A 26,022-nucleotide genomic window follows, 5' to 3' on the forward strand; every position below is an offset into this window, starting at 1 on the left:
TGGAAAGTGGTAACCATTTTAACTAAAAGCTACTTGTAACTAAATTTTACTGAAAAAACCCTCCAAAGAATAGTTGCCGTTAAGGAAAGAGAAATTTATAGTTATAGTCAGGTAACAGGAAACAGGAAAAATAGAAAGAAACCATTCAGGAAAAAAAATTATGAACCCCATTAAATTTTTATAAAAGAGGTTGGCATACCTGAATGCAAAACCCAACAAAATATGTGGGAAGACAGACTGCAGAGGTTTTTTAGGAATATTTCCCATTTTTTCTTTTTGTCAAAAAAAAAAAAAGATCAGCAATTGCTTCCACAATGCTGCTTCATGACAAAATGAGATATGCCTTGTCAATCAGACATTTGAAATACACACTAATTAGTGTACCAGTGTGATATGTTTACATTAATCTGAAATTGCTCAGATGAAGTATGCAGGGAAAATATTTGAACTCATTAAAATCACAAGCTAAACCAATCTAAAGAATGAAAACTCCCTAGAGAGTCCAGGAAAAGAGCAAGAGACTTGAAAAACTGCAGTGTCAAGCCTTGACATATTTGAAAAACCCAGATAATGTACTTATGTAGGATTGTAACCACTTTGGTATCTGCTGGGTAACAAATCTCCCACTGGATATGAGTAGGGAGACATGTTACAAAAGACAAGTCTGATCTAAAAGGTATTCTATAGTGCTGGAGATGCCATTGGCAACACTGTTTTTTGTTTCCCTTTTCATTTCTATCTTTTTTTTATCAAGGTACATGATCACCTGCTATGTACCACAGCACTGTGGTTCTCCTGCCACAATATAGCAACAAATCTGGTATGTAGCTTTTTTATTAGATACTCTCACACAATACGTTTCACCCCTTTTCCCCCAAAATATTCCAGAGTCTCATTCCTAAAGTGTTCCATAATAAACCCTCTAGAAATTATAGAATCAATATTTTAGAAAAAATGTGAGACAAACTATCTTCATAAGCACAGAAGCGGACAGTTCCTGAAGTCAAACAATGCCAGGCCTCACTGCTGAGGCACAGATCACCATCTCTCCACTGAAATCACAGGCTGCCAGGTAACCAGCCCATCCTCACAGCCATACAATACTACAGAGATCATTTACAAGTAACAGATTACAAAAGTTAAAGAAGAATTTCTAAAATTCAAGTTTTATAGCATACAGTTATCTTGCACTTATTTGATTTGACACTTTAAAATGGAATTCAGTTTGACAAAGGTGCGGCATTCTGTCTCCGATTTTTAAAACAATAACAACTGTATCAAATCAACCTACTGTGAGTACAATTGTAAGAAACAAGGAAAAACATACCAGCCACACAGGAACAATAGAGAAGAGGGGAATTTTCTTTTAATTAGTCCATTAATAGCTCTAATTTTGTCATTAATTTATTAATTCCAATGCCTGACAAGCACTTGGTTTGCTAATGATTCATTTTTCTCTGTTTATTCAGGTGATGAAAAATGATGCTTTAACTCAGTCCTGCTACCCCCTTATCAAACACAACCAGTCAATAGCATCCCTCTTCCCCAGAAAATGAAATTCCTTTGACAGTTAGGAAAGGCATGAGCAGAAATTTGTACATCCTGTCCAGTGAGTGGATCTATTTTGTGAGCCACTAGTTGGCATTTGGCTTTCAGATGATTATTTTCTTTTGCTCTCAGCTCAGATGTAATCTTTGCACAAGTGATGTGGGTTCAGTAACACAACAACCTCATGCAATAACAAAACATTTTTCTTTCCATTTTAAGAGCCCCGTGGAAAATTACGTAACTAAAACCAATTATGAACATTTTTTAAACATCAAATTGAAACAAGATGAGGAAATTCTAGCTACATAATGGCCCAAGTAAATTTAATTCTACCTATTTGTGAAGGTGCTGTGATAAAATCTTTATGTGATTTTATACAAATTTTTTTTCTTCTCAGAAGAATATCCTGTTTGGAGCACTGAATGGGTACATTTGGGATCAAACTAATGCTGCACATAACCTGGAATTTCCTAATTTCTAGGTGCTTGACTTTTCAGGCTCAATACAACTTTTTCATTTAGACGTCTTAAATATATAATTATTCAGATGGCTTAAATGTGCTTTTTGCTTACAGAGTCTTTTTTCTGTTTACATATCATACTCTAGCCTAAATAAATGCTAAGACAAAGGCCAAGCTGGCTGGTAGCCCAGAATGTAGTTGTTACCAAATTGACAGGGACCACCTTAAATTCATTGAAATGTCTAAATATCGTAGTTGTGTTATAACTATATTTTAGAAGCCTATCTTTACTGAAAGAAAAATGGAGCAGCTTTAGAGCAACATAAACAAGTTGCTGGATGAAATGAGAATTGAATGTCAAAGTATGGTCTGACTTACCACAGCTCTCCATTACTGTAAAACACCAAACACTTAAGGGCAGGAAGTATCCTCATGTTACCATGCAAATAACTAATGGGCTTAGTTTATGTTAACAACTAACTTAGGAACTTTCAACAAAAAACCCACCAAACAAAAACATGGCTAAGAGTGTCTGAAACTTTTTCCCAAAAGTAACTAATTCTGCTAATTCTTAAGGTGACTTTCCTTTCTTTTCTTAGAGAATCTTGCATAGAGTCTGATAAAATGTACAGCAAATGTGAACACAGTACCATTTAAAGATGACCTGCAAAGGCAAGTAAACACGGTCATTTTTTCTAACCTACTGAAGATATGAAAGGTGCAATGTTTGGTTTAATGTTTTCTTCTACTTGTTTCCTTTTTGCTTTTAAAACTTTCAGAGTATCAAAGTCTTGTCTTGCTTTTATACAAACAAGTGTTGGAGGACAAGACAACAAGAATGGGAGTCCCCCTCAGTTCCCGTCTGAAGCAGCAGGGTGATGAATGATTAACATTGTGCCTTTTCTTTTCTTCTGGCTTTTTGCCAGAAGCTTGAATTAAATGTTTTAGCTACAGCCAAACAAAATGGGAGTTTTACAAAGTCTGATTAAAAATGCCTTTCCCCTCTCAAATGCCAGTTTCTTGTGACAGACGATGGCTAGAGATGATGGCTTCATCTCTCTGCTTTTCCAACTGCTCATAATCTTCTAACAAAAATAGGATAGACAAGACCTGATACACACGTAAAAGCAAATCAGACCTTTGCAGAAACCTTACATCTGACTTTAAAATCAAAGCAAGCTCTTCAGGCTTTCCTAATATGTCTTAAAAATACGTAAAAGGCAATATAGTTTTGTCTCCTTTTCATGTCACTCTTTAGATCTAATCAGGATTTTAGTAGGGCAAGAGAGGCAAATCCCTGTGACAAGAACATGCCACATAAAAAGCATAAGATGTGTCAAAATTTAAAATTACTAATGCTGACATTCTGGGCTTACCAGATATTAATAAAATTACAGGAGTGTGGGGTGAAGGTATTATACCTGGTCATGGCTGGCTTCAATGGAGCTTCCGATACCTTGGAAAGTCATCTGCACAGGAGACAGTGTCAAACAGGTCATACACTCTTTGCCATTTTGTCTATCACTGTAGTGTACCTATAACAGAATAACATACGTAATCTGCTAAACACCAGGTTTGCACAAGGGAGTCATGCTAAAATACTGTCCCTTTTCAACAAGCTTGTAAGAAGAATTCCAGACATTTACATTGAATTCATCTTAAATACTAAAAAAAGCGTGTGTAAAATAGTCTAGATAGTCACATGTTGAACTGGGGCCAAATTTTCCATGATATGCCTGTTGCATAACTTTTGTAGTGCTGAGTTCTTCAGATTCTGACATCTTTCAGACTGAATTCAAGATGTTGTATCTATATAAGAATCTAGTTTCAAGTTAAAGTTTCCAACCTATGTGTCATTTTTAACAGCATATTGTAGTTTAGTTATAAAATACCCAAGTAAATCATTACAACCTCCAAAAACTTGCCAATAATAGTTCAATTTTTTCGATTGTAATTTCATTTCTAGTAAAATCCACTAACTCTTTTGACATTACTATTATGGTACATATTTCAATTAAATCAAAATTACAGATAAAATGGAGAATTCACATTCTTCTTGAGATGTCTAAACTGTCCTTTTCTAAGAGTAACTCATTCCCTACGGGCGCCAAGATGTGCATGTTGAACCTGAACTTGCATGAAATACAGAGGAAGATAGTGCTTCTACTTGAATTATTCTCTTTGTATTCAGGTTCCCTTCAGATGGTTTTTAAATCCCTTAAAGAAAGGATGGATTTTAACATGATGAAACAAAATGAAATTAAATGTTGCTAGGGTTTCATTATTAAGAACAGGTTGCCACTCCTGCTGAATTGTTGAAATATTACAGTTCTCTGCATAGCTCCTGACTTCTAGACAGGCAGATCAAGCACTTTGTTCTACTGGAGAGGTGGAATTTAGTTTATGGTGGTAATTTACATTGACTATGTGACCCCTGTCAGAATTGGAAAGAGAGATCAGCTCTGCTGGAGACAGACCTTTTATGTTAGTATCTATTTACAGCTGTATAGTTCTCAGGCAAAAGGTACATGGTAAAGCCTCATCCTGACTTTTAGGCTACAAAATAAATCTTACTATTTCTGAAGACAACTGGGAACCATATTAGGTTTACTCCTGTGGAAATGGTTTAGTGACAATATGACAATTGTAAACCATATATTAAATCCCCTGTGCCTAACTCTTCTCTGCCACAGGTGCAAATTGGGAATATTTCAACTGAAGTAAAAACCAGTGCAAAACTGGCTGAGTGAGAGGAAAACCAAGCTGGTCCTATGTTTCAGAATTATTTTACTGACAACACACCAAAACCGTTTTGCCGTGGCCAAAAGTAAGATACAGAATGCAAAAGTCTCGTACTGTGTATAGAAATACTGATTTCATTCAGCCCCTCTTAAAGCTTTCTGGATTATTCCTGTCTCTCTTCCTCTCAACCCCCACAGTATGTGCCTACTAAATTGCTTGTGGCTCTCTGCCAGAAAAGCCATACTACTTACTTAGAAACCACAAGAGGCCCCTTCACATATACAATGGTTTAACTTTGATTAATTGAAAGAGGTATGAAGGTATGAAATTTGGCTGGCAAATATAAACTGAAGTCCTTTAAATGTCAGGGACTACTGTTATGACAAAGGCTTATCAAGCTTCCAAAACTAGTTGCAAAGTAGATATTCTGCTGAGTACATGTTGCGGGAATGTGATGTGAGAAACGGGGCAGAAAAGATCAAGAGGATGACTCTGTACTGCAAATATGACATCACAAAAGGGGCAAAATCTGGTGACTGAGAAAAGCACATATGTAGAAACAGGTAAATGGCACTTTCTGAACTGTACAGCATATTTGTAGACTTATTTTTAGTCAGAATAATATGAGTATACAATTCACTAGTGTCCACTGGAATAAAGAATGACTAACAACTGAAAAAACAGGAGATATCAAGAGGAAAAACTATTCGTATTTCATGACACTACTGTCTGCAATAGCAGGTTTGACTCACATCCCCTTTAGAGTCCCACACTGAAATTGCAGTAAATTCAGAATTTTTGGTATCTTCCTAGGCTTAACTTTCCCAAGGGGATTTCATTATGCACTTTTGGCCTCTTCTCAATGTATCAAGGCCATTATTTTGTAATTTCTCAGACAACAGTTCTCTAATTATCTCTTGCTCGGCTGAAGCTCTTCACTTGAACCAAAATAAACACTTTCTATATTAATGATATGAACAGTGATATGAAAGATAAAATACTGGACTTTGAATAGGAACAAATAAAACTTTGTCCTTTCATCAAATCTCCCTAGTCTACAGATTTGTGCAGTCAGAAGAAACATTCAGGCTTCTACATTTGGCATGTGTATGTGCAATTTCCCAGTAATCCTGTTTTGTTATTTATCAGTCCAGTTGCTACATTCTCAAACTATGTTATTCCTTTCCCCTTCAAGTTTGATCTATGAACCAAAACTTGGGGCTTTTTAATTCACCTATTTGAGCAGAATGTCCAAAATAGGCACTCAGAAAGAAACAATAGTAGTTAAATAATTATCAAATAGCCCAAATAGCAGCAGATGCTTCTTGGGTTTTGGCCAGCAGCATGTTGCAAATATGTCAGTTTATATGTCCATGCTATTTATTACTGAGTGTGGGAAGAATCTGAATGTCTATAAAACTCTTTTAAGAATATAATATCCTTTAAGGCAGGGGAACATAAGAGCACAGCAAATACCTGAACTAGTATCTGTGATCAAGGAGTGATGGCTGAAGGCTGGCCAAGTGCTCTGATGGTGATTATGTAGTCATTATTAAGATTCATGACGACAAAAATAATACTTTTCTAAGTTCCTCTGTGCCTTAAAGAGTTGGGAGTATTTAACTACAGCCCATCTCATCATACCTCTGTTAGGCAGGTAAGGACACTTTGTGAACAGACTTTAAATGACTCATCCAAATTCACTTGGCGCTGGCTGAACTGACTGGCAGTGCTGGGACTATAACCCATCATTAAGGCCTCTGGCCTAGCCACAACTGGTCATTTTCTCTTTCCATATGTTATGGAGGTAAAAAAACAAAAGAGTTATGAAAATAATTACTCTCTATGTCCAGGACCTAATTTCCCAGCTTCACTTTTTATAATTAAGGGACACTCACAGATTAGCTCAGTGCATTTAAGGATTAAACAGCAGTGAATTTTCACTCATTAAAATTCAGAACATTTTACTTAGATAACATATAAGCAGAGATTTGATGGAAAAGAATTAGGATCTGGTTAGAAAACAGTGACCGGCATATAGATGTCTCTAGTAAGAGTTGTGCAAGTTTCTGAGCAAAATGCAAGACTCCAGCCTCAGACTATTATGAGTGATTTACACATAATTCTCCTGCAAGGTTTGTCTACACAGCACAAAACGGTGTCACCACAAGATCCTGGCAATAACTCTAAATGAGCCTGCTCATTTATTGGGAAAAGCACACAGCACTGCCAGCTTTTCTCCTGGGTAACTACATACACCTGAGATAAATCATGTAGAGCCAGCTCAAGAATCCCAAACACAGCACTCCACGGTGCTGTGCGGGCAGGGCACAAAACCTCAGTGCATAAAACACAAAGGGCATCCCGGATATCAAAATAAAGAAACAAATTCTAGAAGTATATTTTTTCACAATGCCACAGATTTACTCACACAGGTATGCTTTCATGTTCCTTGTTCACACGACATGCAAGTGTATATTCTTTTTACAGATTGCTTCAGTCAGGAAACAGCAGCATAGTATGAGTATGTATGGATGGGTACCATTCACTGGAGTGTGTATATAGAAATGTATGCGAAGGTCTGGAACCACTTGACAACTTATGTTGAAATTTGGCCCTTGTCTTCAATATTTTAAATTACTGAAGAGATGCAAATATTTTGGTGGGCATTTATAGCTACACATAAAGGAAGATACAAGATGAATCTTTACAATGTTAACAACTGAATGTGGAATGGCATAGCCAGAATTCTTAACTTTATATGTTATTTTATACAGGAAAAAGTAAACTACACAGCATAAAACTGTATAGGAAATTACATTTTAGGGTACTTCTGTCATAATGCTGCTTCAAAAGCAGGAAATTTCCCATTTCTGTCATATTTATATAAAGATGTCTCTTCAATCTACCTTGACTATAGTAACCCTCCCTACCTGCAAGTGTTCTGATAGAAACAGTAAAAAATATTTCAGGATTTATCTTGCAATAAGCTGCTTTAAAAAATTGGATCAATATGGATTTCAGATAATGGCTATAGCTAAACTGCAGAAATTATTCTCTAAATACAATGTCAAGAACAGTATAGTCTGCTGGCCTTCAGCATGCGTGTCTGAATTTGAATGTCTGTCCTCTTGCAGGGACAAGGGCTTGTGGTTTACTGAGTCACAGCTGAGGAGGGTGAGAGACCTGTTGTACTACTACTTAATCATTAAGCTTGACTATAATATACCAAACTACTGTTAGAAATGAGCTAACTGCACCAGTAAGAGTCTGAGGGGAGCAAAAATAAAGGCTACTCTTTTCATACACTGCTACTTAGATGTTCACAGTTTGAAATGTAACTTCTGTCAGGAAAAACAGTTTCTTGGACATTTAATAATTTTAAAAAAATAATACAAATTACCGAAAGAAAGAAGTAATCTGTGACACTGGAGTTCAAGTTTCCAAACTGAAAACTATTCTGAGTAAAAGCATCAGCAGGAGTCTTAGAATGCTAGACAGAAATAAACTAGGTAATAAAATGCCATTATGTTCAGCAATGCACAAATCTTCTGGATGGACAAGCCTGGACTATTTTGTTAGAACAAAGGATGGTATTCCTTTAAATCTGCCCCTTAAAGGGAGAGCACCCAATTTAGTCCTGAGTTTACAGAACAGCTTCCAAGATTTTACATAGGCTGCTTTGGATTTACAACAGCAAGAAAACCAGAATGGCCTCAGAAATCAGATATTAAAATAGTAATTTTGACTTGAACAAGAGTCTCATGAAACAGTTTACTTCCTTTAGCATCCTGGTGAAAAGCTGTCTTTTCCACATGGGTCTTTTATCTCCCACTTTATGTTGCTCATCTACAGCTAGTCATGCCAACTATTCAAGAAAAAATGAAACAAACCTGTTTGGGCTCCAAGTCTGTTTCATGCTTATTTACTGGTGAAGAAATATTTCTGGCACAAAAATAAATTTAACATACTTGCTCATTTCAACCATTTTCTTAAAGCCAATTTTAGGAGCTTTCACCATATAGTATTCTAGTATGTGAAAGCATGAATCCTTGTATTATCCATAGAGCTTTCCTAACAAATAATAGATCCATTTTTTCAGACACAGAGCAGTATGAGAGAGATTCCAAATACCACTTTTCATTCTTACTACTTGTTTTACAATTCCTTTTTTTTTTTTTTTTGTGAGAGTAGAAAAAGAAAACAGTAAAAACAAAAAAAAATTTGGGGAAAAAATCCCATTATACAAACAAAACTTTTACAAAAAGTTGAAAAATAGACACAAAACCCAAGTCCGAGTTGAAAAAAACTATCCCAGATGAAATAATAAGACATACAATAAAAAAAAAATAAAATTAAAAATCAGAAAAAAGGCATTGAATCAAACTGTTTCCTGCAATGCTGGAGTTCCTTGATGTAGTGCGATTACTAAATATAGTATTTTACTAATCTCAGCAGGGCGCTGGCTAACTGCATGCCCGTCAGATGTTTTTAACTGCCACCCCCTGTGGAACAAATCTAAGGAGCGCATGAAAAACACCCACATTTTAAAAAGCCCCCTTGCTAGATCATTAAGGAAAGATAAAGGCCTGTACATTCGGATGGGATATATAACACAATCATTGTGCCAAGAAAACATATGTTTGATTAGCGCGCCTCAGGTTCATTAATCGCTGTGTCTGCTTCACAGCAGTGGGTCCAGTTTCCACCATAGCTACTGCACCAAAGGGTAAAGACACTTGGTAGCTTAAAGACTGACAGTTCAGCAGTAAATCTTGAGCTATTCCAACATGCCTCTCTCACACAGTTTGAATAGCAGCTGTACCATAGCCTTAAATCTTCATTAAAATACAGTCCTAGGGTTTAGACTACAAAATAAACCATTACTGCACCATAAATAGGCAACAACAAGCAGACTAAAGGCATTGTCACAGGTTACTGCAGCAGTATTTCACACTCCTGACTACAGTAAGGCAGACACTTGACATCTACAAAAACCAGAAAAGTACAAATAAGACTGAAAAAAAGTATTTTATACAGTTTCCAAAGAGAATATCTAAAATATCTGCTAAATGCAAAGCAAGTCTGAGCCGAAGAAGCTTGTACGAGTTTTTTTCCCTGCTATTTAGATATCCCCTGAATTCAGAGCTCCTGTTTCAGTGATTCATGAGAACTGCAAGGTCCGGCCATACATTATGCTCAGTCAAGCAAGGGAGACCCAGCTCTGTCCTACCTCTGGATGGGATGTTTGGTTTCACAGAAGAGAAAATCAGTTGCCACCATAGCACAGAGGATAATCCGTGCAGTAAGGTGCTTATTGCTCACCTTCCTTCTGTTAAACCTTGACCCAGGTATGTATTTATAAAGACAGTGTCCCTGTGGAGCACATGCAAAGTGAGCAACTACGTTTACAATGGCTGGCATTGAGAGGTGCAAAGAGACCTGTTTGTCTGATAGGAAAGCTGATAGCAGGAGATGGGACTTTCTATTAAAAAAAAAAAATCCCACTTACATTGAAAACTACCTGGCTACTCTGTTCACTTCCTCTATTCTATAAATAAGATATGTAGTTTTTGTCAACATAGAAGAGAGTAGCTTAATTACAGTGATTTTAAACACTGAATACAAACTTCCCCTCAAACGAATCATAAAAATATGCTAAAAATTAATAAATTAATTATTCAGAAATTAACACAATGCAAAGCCCTACAAAATAATGTAAACTATAGCTGACATGGTTTTTGCAGAAAAAACACTTGTCTGCCATACACCTATATAACAGGTAAGTACTGTGTTTCTAGAGAGAGGAGTTTTAATTAATTTTTTAATTAACAGTCAAAGGAAACATGAAAAAACTGGCAACCCTGAGATCTGTTTTCATCACATGGCCTAGAAAGTAGGAGGGAGGTGAGATGGTGTGTTTTGCTAATAACATACCCAGAGGATGAGCATGGTACGGAGAATTAGTGGAGGAGCCTGTGGCTTGGGTATCAACCTGAACAACCGATGACATGAGAGAGGAACTTGGTTAGTTTGGAAAGAGCAAAGTGCTTGGGTTTAAAATAACTTTCTAGCAACAGCATGAATGGAAATATGTTCTCAGGAACACTCTTTTTCAGGATGAAGGTTGTCACTGAAGTGAAGAGTGAAGCAAACATTAATGATTCTCTGTTTACAAACCACGTGTGAAAGCCCCAAACGCTGCGTTAATGAAGGGAGAACAGGATCACTGTGAAACTGTGAAGAGAAAATCAGCTGCCTGAATTGGCTAAGAAATCTGATGCTGGTACAGACACTGATGTTGTGCACTAACTTAGAAATAGGGCAGTATGCATAAAGAACCATCCTTCTTTAATTAAAACAAGAAACAACCATTTCACTTCCGAAAATCACCCGGCTTCGTTGTGCTCTCAGTTTTGAATGTGATTGAAGGAGATGATAGCCAAATAAACCTTCTCTGAAAGCCTCAGCTTCAGTCACAGAGAGGGGAATAAACTGTAACTTGTCTCTTTTCTCCTTCTTCACCTTTTCTTGTTGCTTCTCTTTTTAAGGGTTTTTCTTGAGAGCTGAATTCCCTTACTATAATTAAAACTAAACCCCAGTCTGCTATGAATTCACCACTGCACCTTCACATTTTTGCCAACTGAAACTTCCAGTCTTTCAAAGTTTGGGCTCTATTCCAAGCCAAGGTCCGTAGCTAAGTTATCAAGTCACATTAGGATTTACTGAGAAAGATTTTGGCAGAGAATGCAGCCCGGTGTGTTTAGTGCTGGCTGCAGTATTTTGAGAGATCCTGATAGCTTTTAAACTTTCTCATACATAAATCCCCTAGATTCTAAAACTGGCTATCAAAATATAACTCGCATTTTTTCCACAGACCAAGTTACATGCAGGGATATGTGGGAGGATTTCAAATGATTATTTGCAAGATGCCAAGCAGACAAGTTAAAATGTTACCAAGGTGACATCCACACCACACCTGAGGACCCCCACACCACCATTAGGCAATTATTCTCTGTTTACTTTGTTTCCTTTCAGAAATTGAAACAAAAAAGAGGCACCTGGATGTTTCTAGAGACAAGAAGAGCAAAACTTTCAGCAGTGCTTGAATAAAGGGCTTGAAAGAGGGAGAGAGGCAACGACGGCCAGAATAGAAGAAAGCTGTTTAGACAGAATTCTGGCCAGAAGCCAGGTAGTTGGAGATCTTGTGCTAGATTTGCATTTGTTTTCCTAATTCTGCATACTCATGAGTCAATTCAGAAACACTCTTCCTGAAGCAAATACTACCTCCTGCAGCATGCTCTGTGAACAAAAATGCTACGTTTCCCTATTGCACACCTTTCATTATGGAAACTCATATGAGAATGATTTTTATAGTTATTTTTTTGCAGAATGCTACCACCATTTTGACTTCCTTTAAGGAAGGATAGGATATATGAACGAGATGGTCTGTAGTCCACAGAATCATTTCTGAAATAAATGGAAACTATAAAATCACTTCTTGGAGATCTACCTTGGGTCACTGCCATCAACTGTGGTACTGCCTACCTTCCCTCAGAAGTTAGGTGATTAAGAAAACCCTATAAACCAGAATGCAATGAAGTCCAGGTGCTTTGGTTTTTACATGAGGCTCTCTCTGAAGACCAGCTCTTGCTATCATCTTGTTCTGTTTTATCTCTCCCTCTATTTCACATTCCCAACATATTTTCTTTCCTTTGGCTAGTCATGTATAAATCAAGGTTTGGAGACCTAGAAGTCCTTTCCTACATAACACAGCCATTTGATGTCCAGTTAATTTTCAGTAGCAGGACACCTGCAAGTTTCTGAGAGCCAGGTAAGGACTTTCAACTATCGGGTAGCCTGGAGTTGTGCAAATCAGAGATGTCCCTAAAATTGTCAATAAAATCCTGCCCGACTTGCTGGCATTCTTGGAGAAAACTTTTCTCCCTTTAAATACAATGAAAAATAGTAGTTGTCTTGAATAAATGGGGAAGTTTTGTAGGAAATAACCTGATAAAAAGGTGTAAGTTTTCTTCCAAGCACAATGACTGTAAGTTCACATGGATAAAAGGAGCTTTCCTATTTCCTGACTTCTGCCCAGTGGCACACAGCTGTGAAGATGTTACCAAAGCATAAAAAGGTGTACCAGTTTTGACTGGGATGGAGCTACTTTGCTTCATAGCAGCTTGTTTAGTGTTATGTTTTGGCTTTGTGGCCAAAACAGTGTGTGGATAACACACCGATACTTTAGCTATTGCTGAGCAGTGCTCACGCAGCATCAAGGGCTTTTCTGCTTCTCACACCACCCCACCAGCAAGAGGGCTGGGAATGGGTAAGAAGTTGGAAAGGGACACAGCCGGGACAGCTGACCCCAACTGAGCAAAGGGATATCCCACACCATATGGCATCACACTCAGTGTATAAAGCTGGGGGAACAAGGAGGGAGGGTGGGGGGTTTTTGGAGTGATGGTGTTTGTCTTCACAAGTCACTGTTAGGTGTGATGGAGCCCGGCTTTCCTGGGGATGGCTGAACACCTGTCTGCCCACGGGAAGTGATGAATGGTTTGTTTTGCTTTACTTGCATGTGTGGCTTTTGCTTTCCTTATTAAACAGTCTATATCTCAACCCACGAGTTTTTGCACTTTTACCCTTCTGGTTGTTCTCCCTCATCCCACTGGAGGGGAGTAAGAGAGCAGCTGCATGGAGCCAAGTTGCCCACCAGGGTAAACCTGTAACAGTCCCTTCTGGCACCCAGTGTGGGGCACAAGGGGTTAGAGGTAACAACTGATTTGATCAGAGTATGCTATAACAAATTTATATCTGTTTAGCTATTAATTGTCAGGCTCCTGTGTTTGCCATGGGGCTTGCTTGCCTGGATGTAGATTAGTAACTAGTGCTCATAAGTGACTGCTTTTTGCTTCTGCTGTTTCCTGTTCTCCTTATCATCCTATTCTGCTCTGCCTGGTAACATACGGATGACAGGAATGGGGTGGCAGATGGCCAGGGCACTGCTGCCATTCCTGAGCTGGACAGGCCAGAACTCAAGTTCACAGGACTGTGGCTGTGGCTAAATTCATGATGGTACAACCAAAACCATACATGGCCATGGAGAAGTCTATACTAGAGCAGGTACTCCCCTGAAGGGAGAGTGGCCTATGGATATTGTCGTCCTGGAGCAGCTACATCCCTAAAGGATGGTGGTCTGTAGACAAGTCCACACTGCCCCACATGGACCGTGGGCCTGTGTGTAATCCCAAGCTGGAGGAGGGACAAGGGAAGGAATTCATTGCAATGTTAAACCCTATGGTCTGGTCCAAAGGGATGAGGGCTGAACACTGTAGTGGAAATACCTTTGAATTGCTGTAACCCAAGATCTGGCATGTTATTGGAATTACTACAGCAGGAACCCTTGGTTGCTAGCCAGGCCAGGAGCAAAGGGAGGAGTTCGCTGCAAATGTTATTGTTATGCTCTATTGTTAAACCCTATAACCTGGCCTGAAGGAACCAGAGGTGGAGACTGCCACAGGAATACCTTTAAACTGTTGTAAGGCAGGATGTGAGTTGCATGCTATGGAAACTAGCACAGCAGGAACCATCTGAACCAACGGAGGACAAGCCTCACAAGATGTGACAGTCCAGCAGCGACCCAGCCTGAGCTGTCTTTGGTGCCCAGTAACTCCACACATCACACCACCTCTCCTGTCCTGAGTGATAAGCATAACAGATTGAATACACATGGACTAACTGGGATCAATGGAAATTTTGTGGCCTTTTAAAGACGTAATCCATAAACTAAGGGAATGATATCTGTGTATATATCCCAGGATGGGAAAGAGGAGGTGGCTAATGAGGGACAATCTGTCGGATAACATGGGACCTGAGCACAATGTCAATAGTATGGAATAAAGGGTGGAGATTACACTGGTTTTGTCTGGGATGGAGCTAATTTGCTTCATAAAAGCATGTATGGTGCTAAGTTTTGGATTTGTGACCAAAACACTGGTGATAACATACTGGTATTTTAGCTGTTGCTGACCAGGGTTTGCACAGCATCAAGGCCTTTTCTGCTCCTCACCCCACCCCATCAGTGAGCAGTCTGGGGGTGCACAAGGAGCTGGGAGGGGATAAGGCCAGGACAGCTCACCCCAACTGACCAAAGGGATATCCCACTCCTATGACATCCTGCTCAGTGATAAAAACTGGGGAGAGGATGAGGGGGGACATTCAGCATTATGGCATCTGTGTTCCCAAGTCACCGTCACACATGATGGAGCCCTGCTTTCAGGAGATGGCTGAACATCTGCCTGCCCACAGGAAGTGGTGAATGAATTCCTTGTTTTTTGCTTTGCTTGCACACACAGCTTTTGTCTTCATCTCAACTCCTGAGTTTTATCACTCATGCCCTTCTGATTCTTTCCCTCATCCCACCAGGGGGGAGAGTGAGCAGCTGTGTGGGGCTTAAGCTGCACACCAGAGTTAACCCACAACAAAAGCCTACAGTAATCAGAACATCAAGCAATAGTTTGGTAATTGGTGAAAGTGCAAACTTCCCATTAGAAAAAAACCCCACAGTTTTCAGAAGACACAGAAACTGAGATAATGGAGGCTTTGTCAACCATTTCTAAAGGTGTTTATACTCCCTGTGGGTAAGAGACAAACATTGCTGTTGAGATTATTGTACTGGCCATTGAGCATGGCACAGTACAAGCACACAGGAGATAATACCCTTCTGCCAAAGGCCAGGTTTCAATACTTTTGGTGAAGACAGAGCACAGCATCATTCCACACATTTTACAAAAGCTGATCTGATCAATGAGCAGGAACAATGCTAGTACACCTGACTAAGACTTCAGGCACCAGGACAGGAAACAAAAGTCCAATTCCACTGCTTGTTTTACAGAAGCAAGTATTGATAATATATGGCAGCACAGTCACCCTCAAGCTACTTGAAGGGGGTTAAAGAGTAGTTATCATATTAATCATTATCTTTTAAAATATAAATTAATTAATTCCCACTACCCTTTGGAGTGTCAACACTAAAGCAAATCAGCTGATCAGTTCCCTCTGGGCCTGACTGTACACTGCTATTTTCAAATCATTTCACTAATATTTGCAGCTGGTCAATCCTGCTGGGAAAGACATCTCCAACGACTCTGGGGGTGTGGGGAAGGAAGGGGCTAGATGTACAGTTACATACACAGAATTATAGGAGATCTTGACTCCAAATGTGGGCTAAGAAATATTTTCTTTAACAGTCTTATTTCAAAAGCATTCTCTAACACAATCCTGCAAACATCTTTACTTTTTAATATCCTAATTTTCCCTGATTTTTGGAGATAGTATCTTCAAAGAACCATTTATCTAAAAACATTTTGCTGACGTAGTTTTCAAATCTGTTTTACATTAATGATGCCAAAAAGCCTGATGCTGCGATTTCAAAAGCTTCCTTTAATTATTATTTGGGTTTTCTAATTTGAACAAGTGAGGAGACTTTTCTGTTCTCCAGCATCAGTCCATTTTCCAGGATTCCAGTGCCAAGCTGGCAGTGGCCACAAACTGTGTCCACAGCCAACACATTCAAGGACTGAACAGTATTATCTGGATTTACGTTCTTGTTTTTAGCACTTGCTGCACTTTCTCTCATTGACTTTATCTGGAGATTTGCTTAAACATACCTTTTGATTCATTCATTTGCAGGGAGCTTTGAAAATACACTCTCTCTGGCAACTAACACTATAACTACAACTATGTTCATTGTAATAGATTCAGTGCATAAACCCCTTCCCTCCAAAAAAACAATAAATAGACCAAGTTTGAAAAACAGTATGTAGGGTGGCCCAACTTACAAGTGAACTGGAGGTTAGGTACCTAATCTGCACAGGTGTTTATAAAAGTCCCAAGCAGCTTCTACCCTTTCAGATGATTTTACAGCTTTAAATGACTTCCTATCAATATCCATAGGGCCTGTGTCAATTTTGAAAATGGTATTTAGGTGCTTTTTAAAATCTGACCTGCTCAGATTAATCATCAATCATGCAGAGATCAGACCAATGCTCTTTCCTTGAAATCCAACTGAGGGTTGAATTTCCCTGAAATTCTCCTCACACGCATACCTCAGTAGTGAGATCCAAGCACTCCTACACTGATTTCCAAATCCAACCTCCACAAAGTGTTTTGTTTTGTTTAAGGCCACTGTTAGGGAAAGGTTTGAGTTCAGTGTCAACCCTCATACAAGTGTAGAAATTTAATTTCAGTCTAGTCCTGCCAACAATTCAAACCCATGCACTGGAATGTATGAGCCACAAGTAAACCTGACTCTAGAGCATCCAGCAGGACTTCTCCTGTGTGTGCAATCATTCAGAAACGTGTGCCACAGGGGAAAGGAGAAACATTTAGGAATGCCACACAATAAAACATTTAAGTATATCCATGTATAAAATGGAACAGTTAACCAGTAAATGTGGAGGGGAAAAGAAAATCGTGTAACCATTGCAATCGAAGGAGAACATCACATAGAAACTATATCCTGTGAGAGGTTTTGTTATGGAGCCACCACGGAGGAAAAGTTAAGACCTCCAAGCCCTGCCAATGTAGCAAGCCAAATATGCCTACAGCCACGCATTGAGACTGACTGTGGGCACTCAGTCATGGCTTTTTACATTTTTTATGATCTTTGCTTCATGGAAATTCACAGTGGAATTTCCTACTGGACTACCTGTAACTTGTGTTTTGCTTCAGTAAAAACTGAAGGCTCAAGTTACACATGTATAAACAGCTTCTCTAAATGTTTCCATTTAAATAAATTCTCTGAATAATTTACTGAACTTAAATGGTCAGCAGAAAAAGCTGTAACTTTCCTAGTCTGGTTACAAAACAATGGCCAAAATACCACGTAGTCACTTAAAAATAACAGTTTTACCAAAGCTGAATTTTCCTTTAAACCATTTCCAGGCAAAGTCTGCAAAACAATTAACGGGGTAGATATTCAAAAATACGAAGCAAGCGCTCAAATGCTTTATTCAGAGTTTGTAAAGGCTTGCTTGAAGAATTCATGTTTAATTATCACTGGTAATTTGAAGCCCGAGCTTTGAAAGTATCCAAGCTAAACACCTGCTCTTCAGTGACACTGAGCTGCTGCTTATCAATTACAAATATCTTTTGAATAATAAACCATAAAGAATAAAAATGCAATTTTTTACTACTTAACTATACATTGGTCCCAATAACTTGATATTAAGGGCTTACAATAGGATATGGCTGAGATCATACACAAACCCCTTAGAAGAATTTATGTTAAATAAATGTGTTCTAAAGACGTGTCCCCTGCAGCTAAAGCAGTTCAAGAAAACCATTCAAATAAGCAAATAACATTGTTTACATTTACAAATGAAACATCATATGAGTATTTATTGATTTTTTTAAAAAATTCAAAAAATACATTGTAACAGAACAGAATGTATACGTTCTTCAATGAAAGACAAAACTATGGTTATCATCTGGACCAGAATACAAATACATGCTAACAATTTAAAAATCATTTTGGGTCATTCAGGAAACATGAAACAAGCTAGCTGTTTGGAAGTGCAGTAGTCTTCTCCTTTAGTAAATATGCCTGAGAAAGTTAACCTGTAAAGAAATCAGCTTTTAAACTCTTAAACACAAAGAGCTTTCTAGGCTGAAATGGTGAAGAGACCTGTGATATGCACCTGACAGGCCACTGAGCCATTTCCCACAGAGATTCTGTTCACTGCCCCACCTCAGCTCAGCCACCCAGCAGTGGCAGAATTTCACATCAATACCAGGCTTATTTAAGTGAGGTGTTAAAAAGCATGCTAAGATGATGTAAAACCATTAGTTACATACACAGCGGATAGATGTTAATCAAGATTCTGTACCAAATTCCTTGCTTTGTATTAGGGCCAAGTAAAAAGTAGTAGTCTAGTTCGTGGATGAAAAGGATTATATTTTTTGGCTCAAAGTAAGACCCTTTAAAAACAGTTTCTACAAAAGCATCTAGAATCAAAGCATGAAAAAAACCAGGACAAACACAACTAATCATTTTACAGTAACCACATACTGTAGGCAAGTAGGAACCAAAACAGTAACATAAATTGTGCATTGGTTCTATGAAAATAAAGCATTACTAGGAGACACAAGCAATCTGACAAGATGTGAAAGTGAGCAGTGGAAACTTCATGGATTGAATTTCTTTCCATCAGAATTAATCTCTTTCTACTGCAGGCAGGTAACAAATGGAACTCAGGAAAACTGAATTCCTATTAGCAGCTTAACTCTACTACAGTGAGGCTGAGGCTGTTACTGTTTCTTTCATAAAGAGACATTCAAACAAATGAAGCAAAAATGACATTTCAAAAATGAAGACCAAAAGAAAGCTGAATGTATATTTTAGACAAAAACAGTGTTAGGTCAATTCCACAACTGGTGATATCTGATGTAAGCAAAGGTAATTTAACTATGCTGCTTATACCAACAGAACATCTCACACTATTTCTTGAATTCTAGCAGCCTCTTTTAAGTCACTTATAACAACTGCGTATTTTATAAATTACATGGGCTGTGATGAAAAAACACATTATCAGGCATGAAAAAGAAACCTCCCATTTTTAGAATTTAGTTACATGATCAAATTCATATGCTAAAGCATACGAAAACAACTCTTCAAATGAAGCAAATTCACAATTCTAAAAAGGGAAAAAACTCCAGACAATACAAAAACTCAAAAGGAAATCTATGACAGGAAATATTTCTACATATACCTCTGATGGTTGAACCTCTGATGGTTCAACACTGTAAAATGAGCCACTATCCATATACACATGTAATTTTGCATGTAATGGGATAGGGAAGAGGCTTCCTTTTCCTAACTTCCACCACAGAAATGACTGGATGTACTACAGAGGCTGCCACTGTACCATGAAATGTAGGGTATTTGGCATTGCTGGATACAGGTTATCAGTGTTCAAGGACTCATGTGCTGACCCAGTGTGGTTCATCTTACATTCTCTAGTATTGACTGTGATGGCAAAAACATTCTGCATTGCTCTGACACCAGATTGGCTTCTAGGCTGCACCTTCTGAACAGAACACCATTCTCAGGTATCCTGGTTCCAGCCAGGAAAGGGTTAACTTTTGCAGTAGCCAGGAGGAGGCATGGCTAGGACCAGGAGGTTATTTTATAACACCTCACATCACTGCCAGGGGCAGGGGGAAGGGAGTCTCTTCTGGGGAGAAAAGGGTCCCTCCTGGTCAAGTTGTGTGGTGGGGAGAGTGGTTGGATATTGTCTATTGGTGGGGGGTTTCTGTGTGAATCCTTTGTTTCTTGAAGTCTCTGTCATTAGTATTGTTCATTTTCTCATCTCACTGCTGTTTCCAATAAGTTGTTCTCATCTCAACTTGTGATCTTTGCCTTTTGTGCCTCCAATTTTCCTCTCCATCCCATTTCAGGATGGGAGGAGGGGGAGGGAGGAGCAAGTGAGTGGCATGTGGTTTGGAGAGTTTCAGTGGGAGCACTAAATTGGGGAGTACCATTCCTAAATCACGACAGCCTTATTTGGCACCCAGTGTGTGGCACAAAGGGTTGAGATAACAACAGATGTGTCCAGAGCAGCTTGGAAATAAATTCAATCTAAGGATTTGTTGCATTAACTCCAGAGCTGCTGGTCACAATCTGTTCACGTGTTTGTGGTACCTAACCCTGTATTCCCATATCCCCCTATATTCCCATATGTGGTCCTTGTGATGTTCTTTTTCACAGCAGGGAGAGGGATTGCGATTGCTTTGTTGCTGTACTGTGGGATATCAGTTTATGACTGATCAAGGGCAATGAGGGTGATTTCGGATGTGTATTCAGTGCTGCTCACCTACCTTTACTTTGGGCACTATCTTTGGAAGTCTATTAATAATTATACTGAGTCTGTGGGAGGAACAGGGGAGGACGATTTTCCCCAGCCTCTCACCTCCTTCTCTTCCTTCAGCTGTTTCAACAGCTTTTGAGAATTTTTAATTTCCCTTGGATGTTAAGGAAAGCATGTTCTTGTTGCTAAGTCTCACTGGTCTCCTCAGTCCACACCACGTTTAGAGTCAAGAAAGAGGTTTGTAGGAAGTTCATTCAGAGATCTGCCCCAAGGGTGGATAGTCATGAGTGGCATGAAATGTGGCAAAAACAGACCAGGTTTTTTTAAAATTCTCTGCTCCGATGGTTTGAAATTTCATCCCTGAACAACTAAACGACCCTGTTAAAGTGACAGAATAATTGCAAGGAGCATGCCGTGACAACTCCAGAGAGGGGCAACTCACTGCAGTGTGCTGGGCCCTGGCTACTCTTTACTGGACGCAGTTCAATACTTGACAGCACCCTCAGGGGAAAGAGGAGGAAAACAGACCTACAACCACTGTGGCCTGATTTGCAGTTGAACTAGAGGAACAACTTGTGCCAGTAGTAGTTGTCCCTATACAGAGAAAAGAAATCCAAGACCAAATCAGCTCACTTAGTGAGGGATAAAGAGGAAGTAGAGCCCTCACAACAGGAGGAAGAGGGAGGGCCAGAGATAATCACCCAGTCCTTATTCCCAGGTGTATTGGGTTTGCATGGCCTGGTTTTTGGTAGGGTGGCTTCTGTGAGAAGCTGCCAGAAGCTTCCTCCATGTCCAGCAGAGCCAATCCCTGACAGCTCCAAAGATGGATGTGATGCTGGACCAATTAGAAATGGTGGTAATGCCTCTGAGATAACATATTTAAGAAGAAAGATAAACAAAAAGTTGTGGAGTAGTTGAAATTGTGGCTGAAGAAGGGCGGAGTAAGAACATGTACAAAGAACAGCTCTGCAGACACCAAGGTCAGTGCAGAAGGAGGGGGAGGAGGTGCTCCAGGCACCAGAGCTGAGATTCCTCTGCAGCCTGTGGTGCAGACCATGGTGAGGCAGCTGTGTCCCTGCAGCCCATGGAGATCCACAGGGATGCAGAGATCCACCTGCAACCTGTGAAGGAGCCCCACACCGGAGCAGGTGGGTGCCTGTGAGGAGGCTGTGATGCTGTGGGAGACCCATGGAAAGATGGGCCCTGCTCCTATACTGGAGGAGCCTGTCCTTAAAGGACTGCACTCAGTGGAAGAGTGACCCATGCTGCAGCAGTTTTGGGAGGACTGTTGCCCATGGGATGGACTGATGCTGGAGAAGTTCCTGGAGAACTATCTCCTGTGGGAGTGACCCCACAGTGCAGCAGGGGAACAATTCCTCTCCCTGGAGCAGGAGAAACCACAGGTGATGAACAGACCGTAAATCCCATTCCATGCCTCCCTGTGCTGTTGATGGGAAGGAGAAAGGAAAGTGTTTTTAAGGACCTTATTTTATTTCTCATTATCCTGCTCTGGTTTTTTTAGTAATAAATTCAGTGCATATCTTTAAGTTGGTATGCGTTGGGGATTACCTGTTTTGCCTGTAACGGTATTTGATGAGCGATATCTCCTGGTCCTTACCTCAACCCATGAACCCTTCTTCATATTTTCTCTCCCCCGTCCAGCTGCAGAGGAGAGTGAGAGAGCGGCTTTGGTGGGTGCCTGGCACCACTACACCAGGTTGATGCCATGAAGATTTTTGCCTTTTCTTTTATACCCGTTATACCTTTTTTACAACATCTGTATTCTTTAGTGCTTTTTGCCTACATTCTTGGACTTGTTTGTCAAGCTAAGAGACTAAACATTTTAGAAGCTTCATAGCTAGGGATCAGTGTGCCCCAGACCCCAAGGTCCTCTCCAGAACATATTCTGTAAACCAAGATAGAACCATCCAGGGGAAGGTTCCTTGGGGAGGGGGGGCTCACTTGAACCTCTCATTGGGGAATCTTTGATAGATATGCTAATTAGTAAAGCCTATAATGTTATACCCAATGTTGGGGGGGATGAACACAACACACGAGAGGAGAGACACAGAGACACAGGGAAAGACTCGGTGGGGTACATCTTGATGCATATGACCTGGACATGTACACCTAAGGATCCTTAAAAATAAATACCAAGGTAAAATCCCTTTTCCTCTTCTAACCGTGTATGCCTCTTGATTTTAAGACCACGAAAAGGCATCAAGGTGAGCTGCGAGATGTACAAGAATATGTCAGCCACCAGCCAGGAGAGCCCCATGTGACCTGGCTGCTCCTATGGTGGAACATGGTGTCTCACAATATGAAGCTAGATGGTAGTGAAGCCAAGCAACTGGGATCTCTCTTTCAGGATGCGGGTATTGACAAGGGGATTAGGAAGAGGACAGAAACTCTCAGCCTCTGGAAGTGACTCTTGCCAAGCAGAGGGAAGGGTATTCTCACAAGGATGATCTAATAGTGCATCCAAGCAGGTGGAATGCCATGGAGAAAGGTATCCAGTACCTGAGAGCATTAGCTGTGCTGGAGGTAATCTGTAGGGATTCAAATAAAGAGTAGTCCTCTGTAGATCTAGATGAGGTCTAGTGTACACAGTCCATGTGGTGGAAGTTTGTGCAGAGCATGCCATCATCATATGTCAGCCCTTTGACATTGATGTCAATGAAAGAAGGAGAACAGTGTTTCAGGTAACTACCTAACTCTGGCATATAAAAATCATGTTTTTTCCTCCCTATCAACTTGCACCTTGACTGTGGAAAGACTGTCCAAGACTGCAGACAGATTTGAAAGACTCAAGCAAACTAGAGAAAAAACGTCCCATGGCCCACCACTACAGACCAGAGCCCTTGCTATTGGGAGCAAGCACCCCCCTGCTCGAGAGAGTGTGGGTACACACCACAAGGTAACCTGTGGTTTCACCTGCATGACCACAGAGAGGACATGAGGAAGTGGAATGGAAGACCCACCTGTGCCCTAGCAGCATGGGTACATGAGTTGAGAGGAAGAATAACCACCACAGGAAATCCCTGAAGGATAAATGCCACTCCAGTTTCCAGTGGGTAAGTCCTCACTCAGAATAGGAGGGCTGATGTTACTTCCAATTCTCTTGAAGGATCATCAGTTCATACTTACAAGTGAGCAACAAATACCATGACCAGAACTGGAGGGGTCCTGCCTCCAGCAAGGTGGAGGAAAGGGACAATCAGATCTCTTGGACTGTGTGGATCTGATGCCTTGGCACACCAGACCCACAGGAGTTCAAGGCACAATGTACTCTGATGTCATCAAGATACGTATGGGCAGAATCCATGTCTGTGTCTGGGGTGGCAGGGGGATCCCAACAGCTGACTGTACTGGAAGATGTACTGTACTGACTGGGTATTGTGAGAGACTGGAGGAGATCACTTGCTCAAAACACTTTGGGAGTGTGGGGAAAGGGGCTGGTTGGGCCTTGCCCTTGTGAGGCAATGCCCTGCTCCACACACCCCATCCACTAGAGCCTGTATCCCAGCCCCAAAGTGGCTGCTAATCACTGGCACAGGGGAGGCAACGCTCCTCGTCCCATCTCTGAAGACCCTAACCTAGCTCCTCAGCGGCTGGCAGACCAGAAGTCTCACCGGGAGAAAGGGCCCAGGAAAGCCTAAGGGTACTTAAGCCAGGACACAAGGCAAGTGCATGTCTTGACCTTCCCTTGGATTTTATATCAGTTGGAAGACTGCTGGAACCCAGCGGTAGCTGTATGAGTTCTTTTCTGTATATTTTCTCTCTTTCTCTTTTTCTCTTTCTTCTCCTTCTTCTAATGCCTTCTTGAAGTTTGAGTAACTTAAACTTGGATAGGTTGGAGTTTGCTAAATTGAATGGGCTTAGAGTTTGCTAAGTTAAGGCCTTGCAAAATGTTTTATGTTGATTGAATGTTGCTTTAAACTTTTGCCAAAGTTCTCTGATTTTCTGAAGTTTGCCAGTAAAGTTTTTGTTGTTTTGAGCTCTTGGGAATATCTTGTTGGTACTTCTCCCTTCCATCTAATTCAGGGTACATAAAAAACCTGTAAGCTCTTTTAAAAGAAGACTCATTGAGTGAGTTTGTGGGGTTTTACAGGAATGAATGGCAAATCCTCCCCCATTGTGACTGGCTCAGAAGCCTTGTGCATCCTTGCCATGGACTACCTCAGGAGTGGGTATTTCAAGGACCCAAAAGGACATGCAGTACCCCTGGAACCAACTGCCCAGTGGTGGATGCACAGTCCCACCATTTGCCATGGACTGATCCAGACTGCACTGGAGAAGAGTGAGGCTTCAGAACTCTTGCAGTATATTGATGACATCATTGTGTGGGGCAACACAACAGAGGAAGATTTTGAGAAAGGGGAGAAGATAATTCAAATCCTTCTGAAGGCTGGTTTTGCCATAAAGCAAAGTAAGGTCAAGGGACCTACCAGGAAATCCAGGCTTTAGGAGTAAAATGGTAAGATGGACGTCATCAGATTCCAATGGACGTGGCCAACAAAATAGCATCTATGTCCCTACCAACCAGCAAGAAGGAAACACAGGCTTTTCCTAGGAGTTGTGGGCTTTTGGAGAATGCATATTCCAGAGCTCAGTCAGATTGTAAACCCTCTCTATCTTGTGATGCAGAAGATGAATTATTTTAAGTGAGGTGAACCACAAGCTTCTGAACAAATTAAAGAGATTGTTCATGCAGTAGCCCTTGGGTCAGTCAGGACAGGACAAGATGTGAAAACTGTGCTCTACATTGCAGCTGGGGAGAATGGTCCTTCCTGGAGTCTCTGCCAAAAAGTACCAGGGGGTACTTGAAGATGACTCCTGGGGTTCTGGAGTTGGGGATAAAAAGGATCCAAGGCCTGCTACACAACAACTGAAAAAGGGATACTGGCATCTTGTGAAAGGGTTCAAACTGCTTCAGAAGTGATTGGCACTGAAGCACAGCTTCTTCTGGCACCCTGACTGCCAGTGCTGGCCTGTATGTGCCAAGAGAAAGTCTCTTCCATACATCATGCCACTAAGGCTACATAGAGTGAGCAGACTGCACTGATCATACAGCAAGTTTGAATAGGAAACCCCAATAGCTCAGACATCTTGGAAGTCACCATGAACTAGCCCAAAGGTGAAAAATTTGTATTATCATCAGAAGAGGAGGAAGAAAAGGTGATGTGCTGAGGAGGGCCCACCATATAATCAGCTATCAGAAATGAAAAGCGGTACACTCTCTTCACTGACAGATCCCTGCTGTATTGTAGGGATACACTGAAAATGGAAACCTGCCCTATGGACTCCTACGTGGCTAGTCACAGAAGCTGAGGGAAAAGGTGGATCAAGACAGGTTGCAGAGCTGAAAGCCATCTAGCTGGCTTTTGATATCACTGA

General features: G+C 40.4%; 1 protein-coding gene across 8 annotated transcripts in view; it reads right to left on the reverse strand.

The window, feature by feature from the left end:
• The window catches only part of STAU2 (staufen double-stranded RNA binding protein 2), a 169,067-nt gene that overhangs the window by 57,297 nt on the left and 85,748 nt on the right, over positions 1-26,022 (reverse strand). For 4 of the 8 annotated variants that reach the window (XM_042036126.1, XM_042036122.1, XM_042036123.1 and 1 more), the window contains one exon: positions 3,430-3,543. The exons of 2 other annotated variants lie outside the window; for them this stretch is intronic. In XM_042036126.1, the coding sequence (XP_041892060.1) occupies positions 3,430-3,543 (114 nt within the window). Of the gene's footprint in view, positions 1-3,429; positions 3,544-18,129; positions 18,377-21,674; positions 22,070-26,022 lie in introns of those variants that run through there. 2 more of the 8 variants (XM_042036128.1, XM_042036127.1) reach the window with 2 other exon arrangements.

This window comes from Corvus kubaryi, unplaced genomic scaffold (assembly GCF_017639235.1).
Source record: "Corvus kubaryi isolate FWS band 111438036 unplaced genomic scaffold, C.kubaryi_AGA036_p1.0 37385, whole genome shotgun sequence".
In the NCBI taxonomy this organism is placed as follows: domain Eukaryota; kingdom Metazoa; phylum Chordata; class Aves; order Passeriformes; family Corvidae; genus Corvus; species Corvus kubaryi.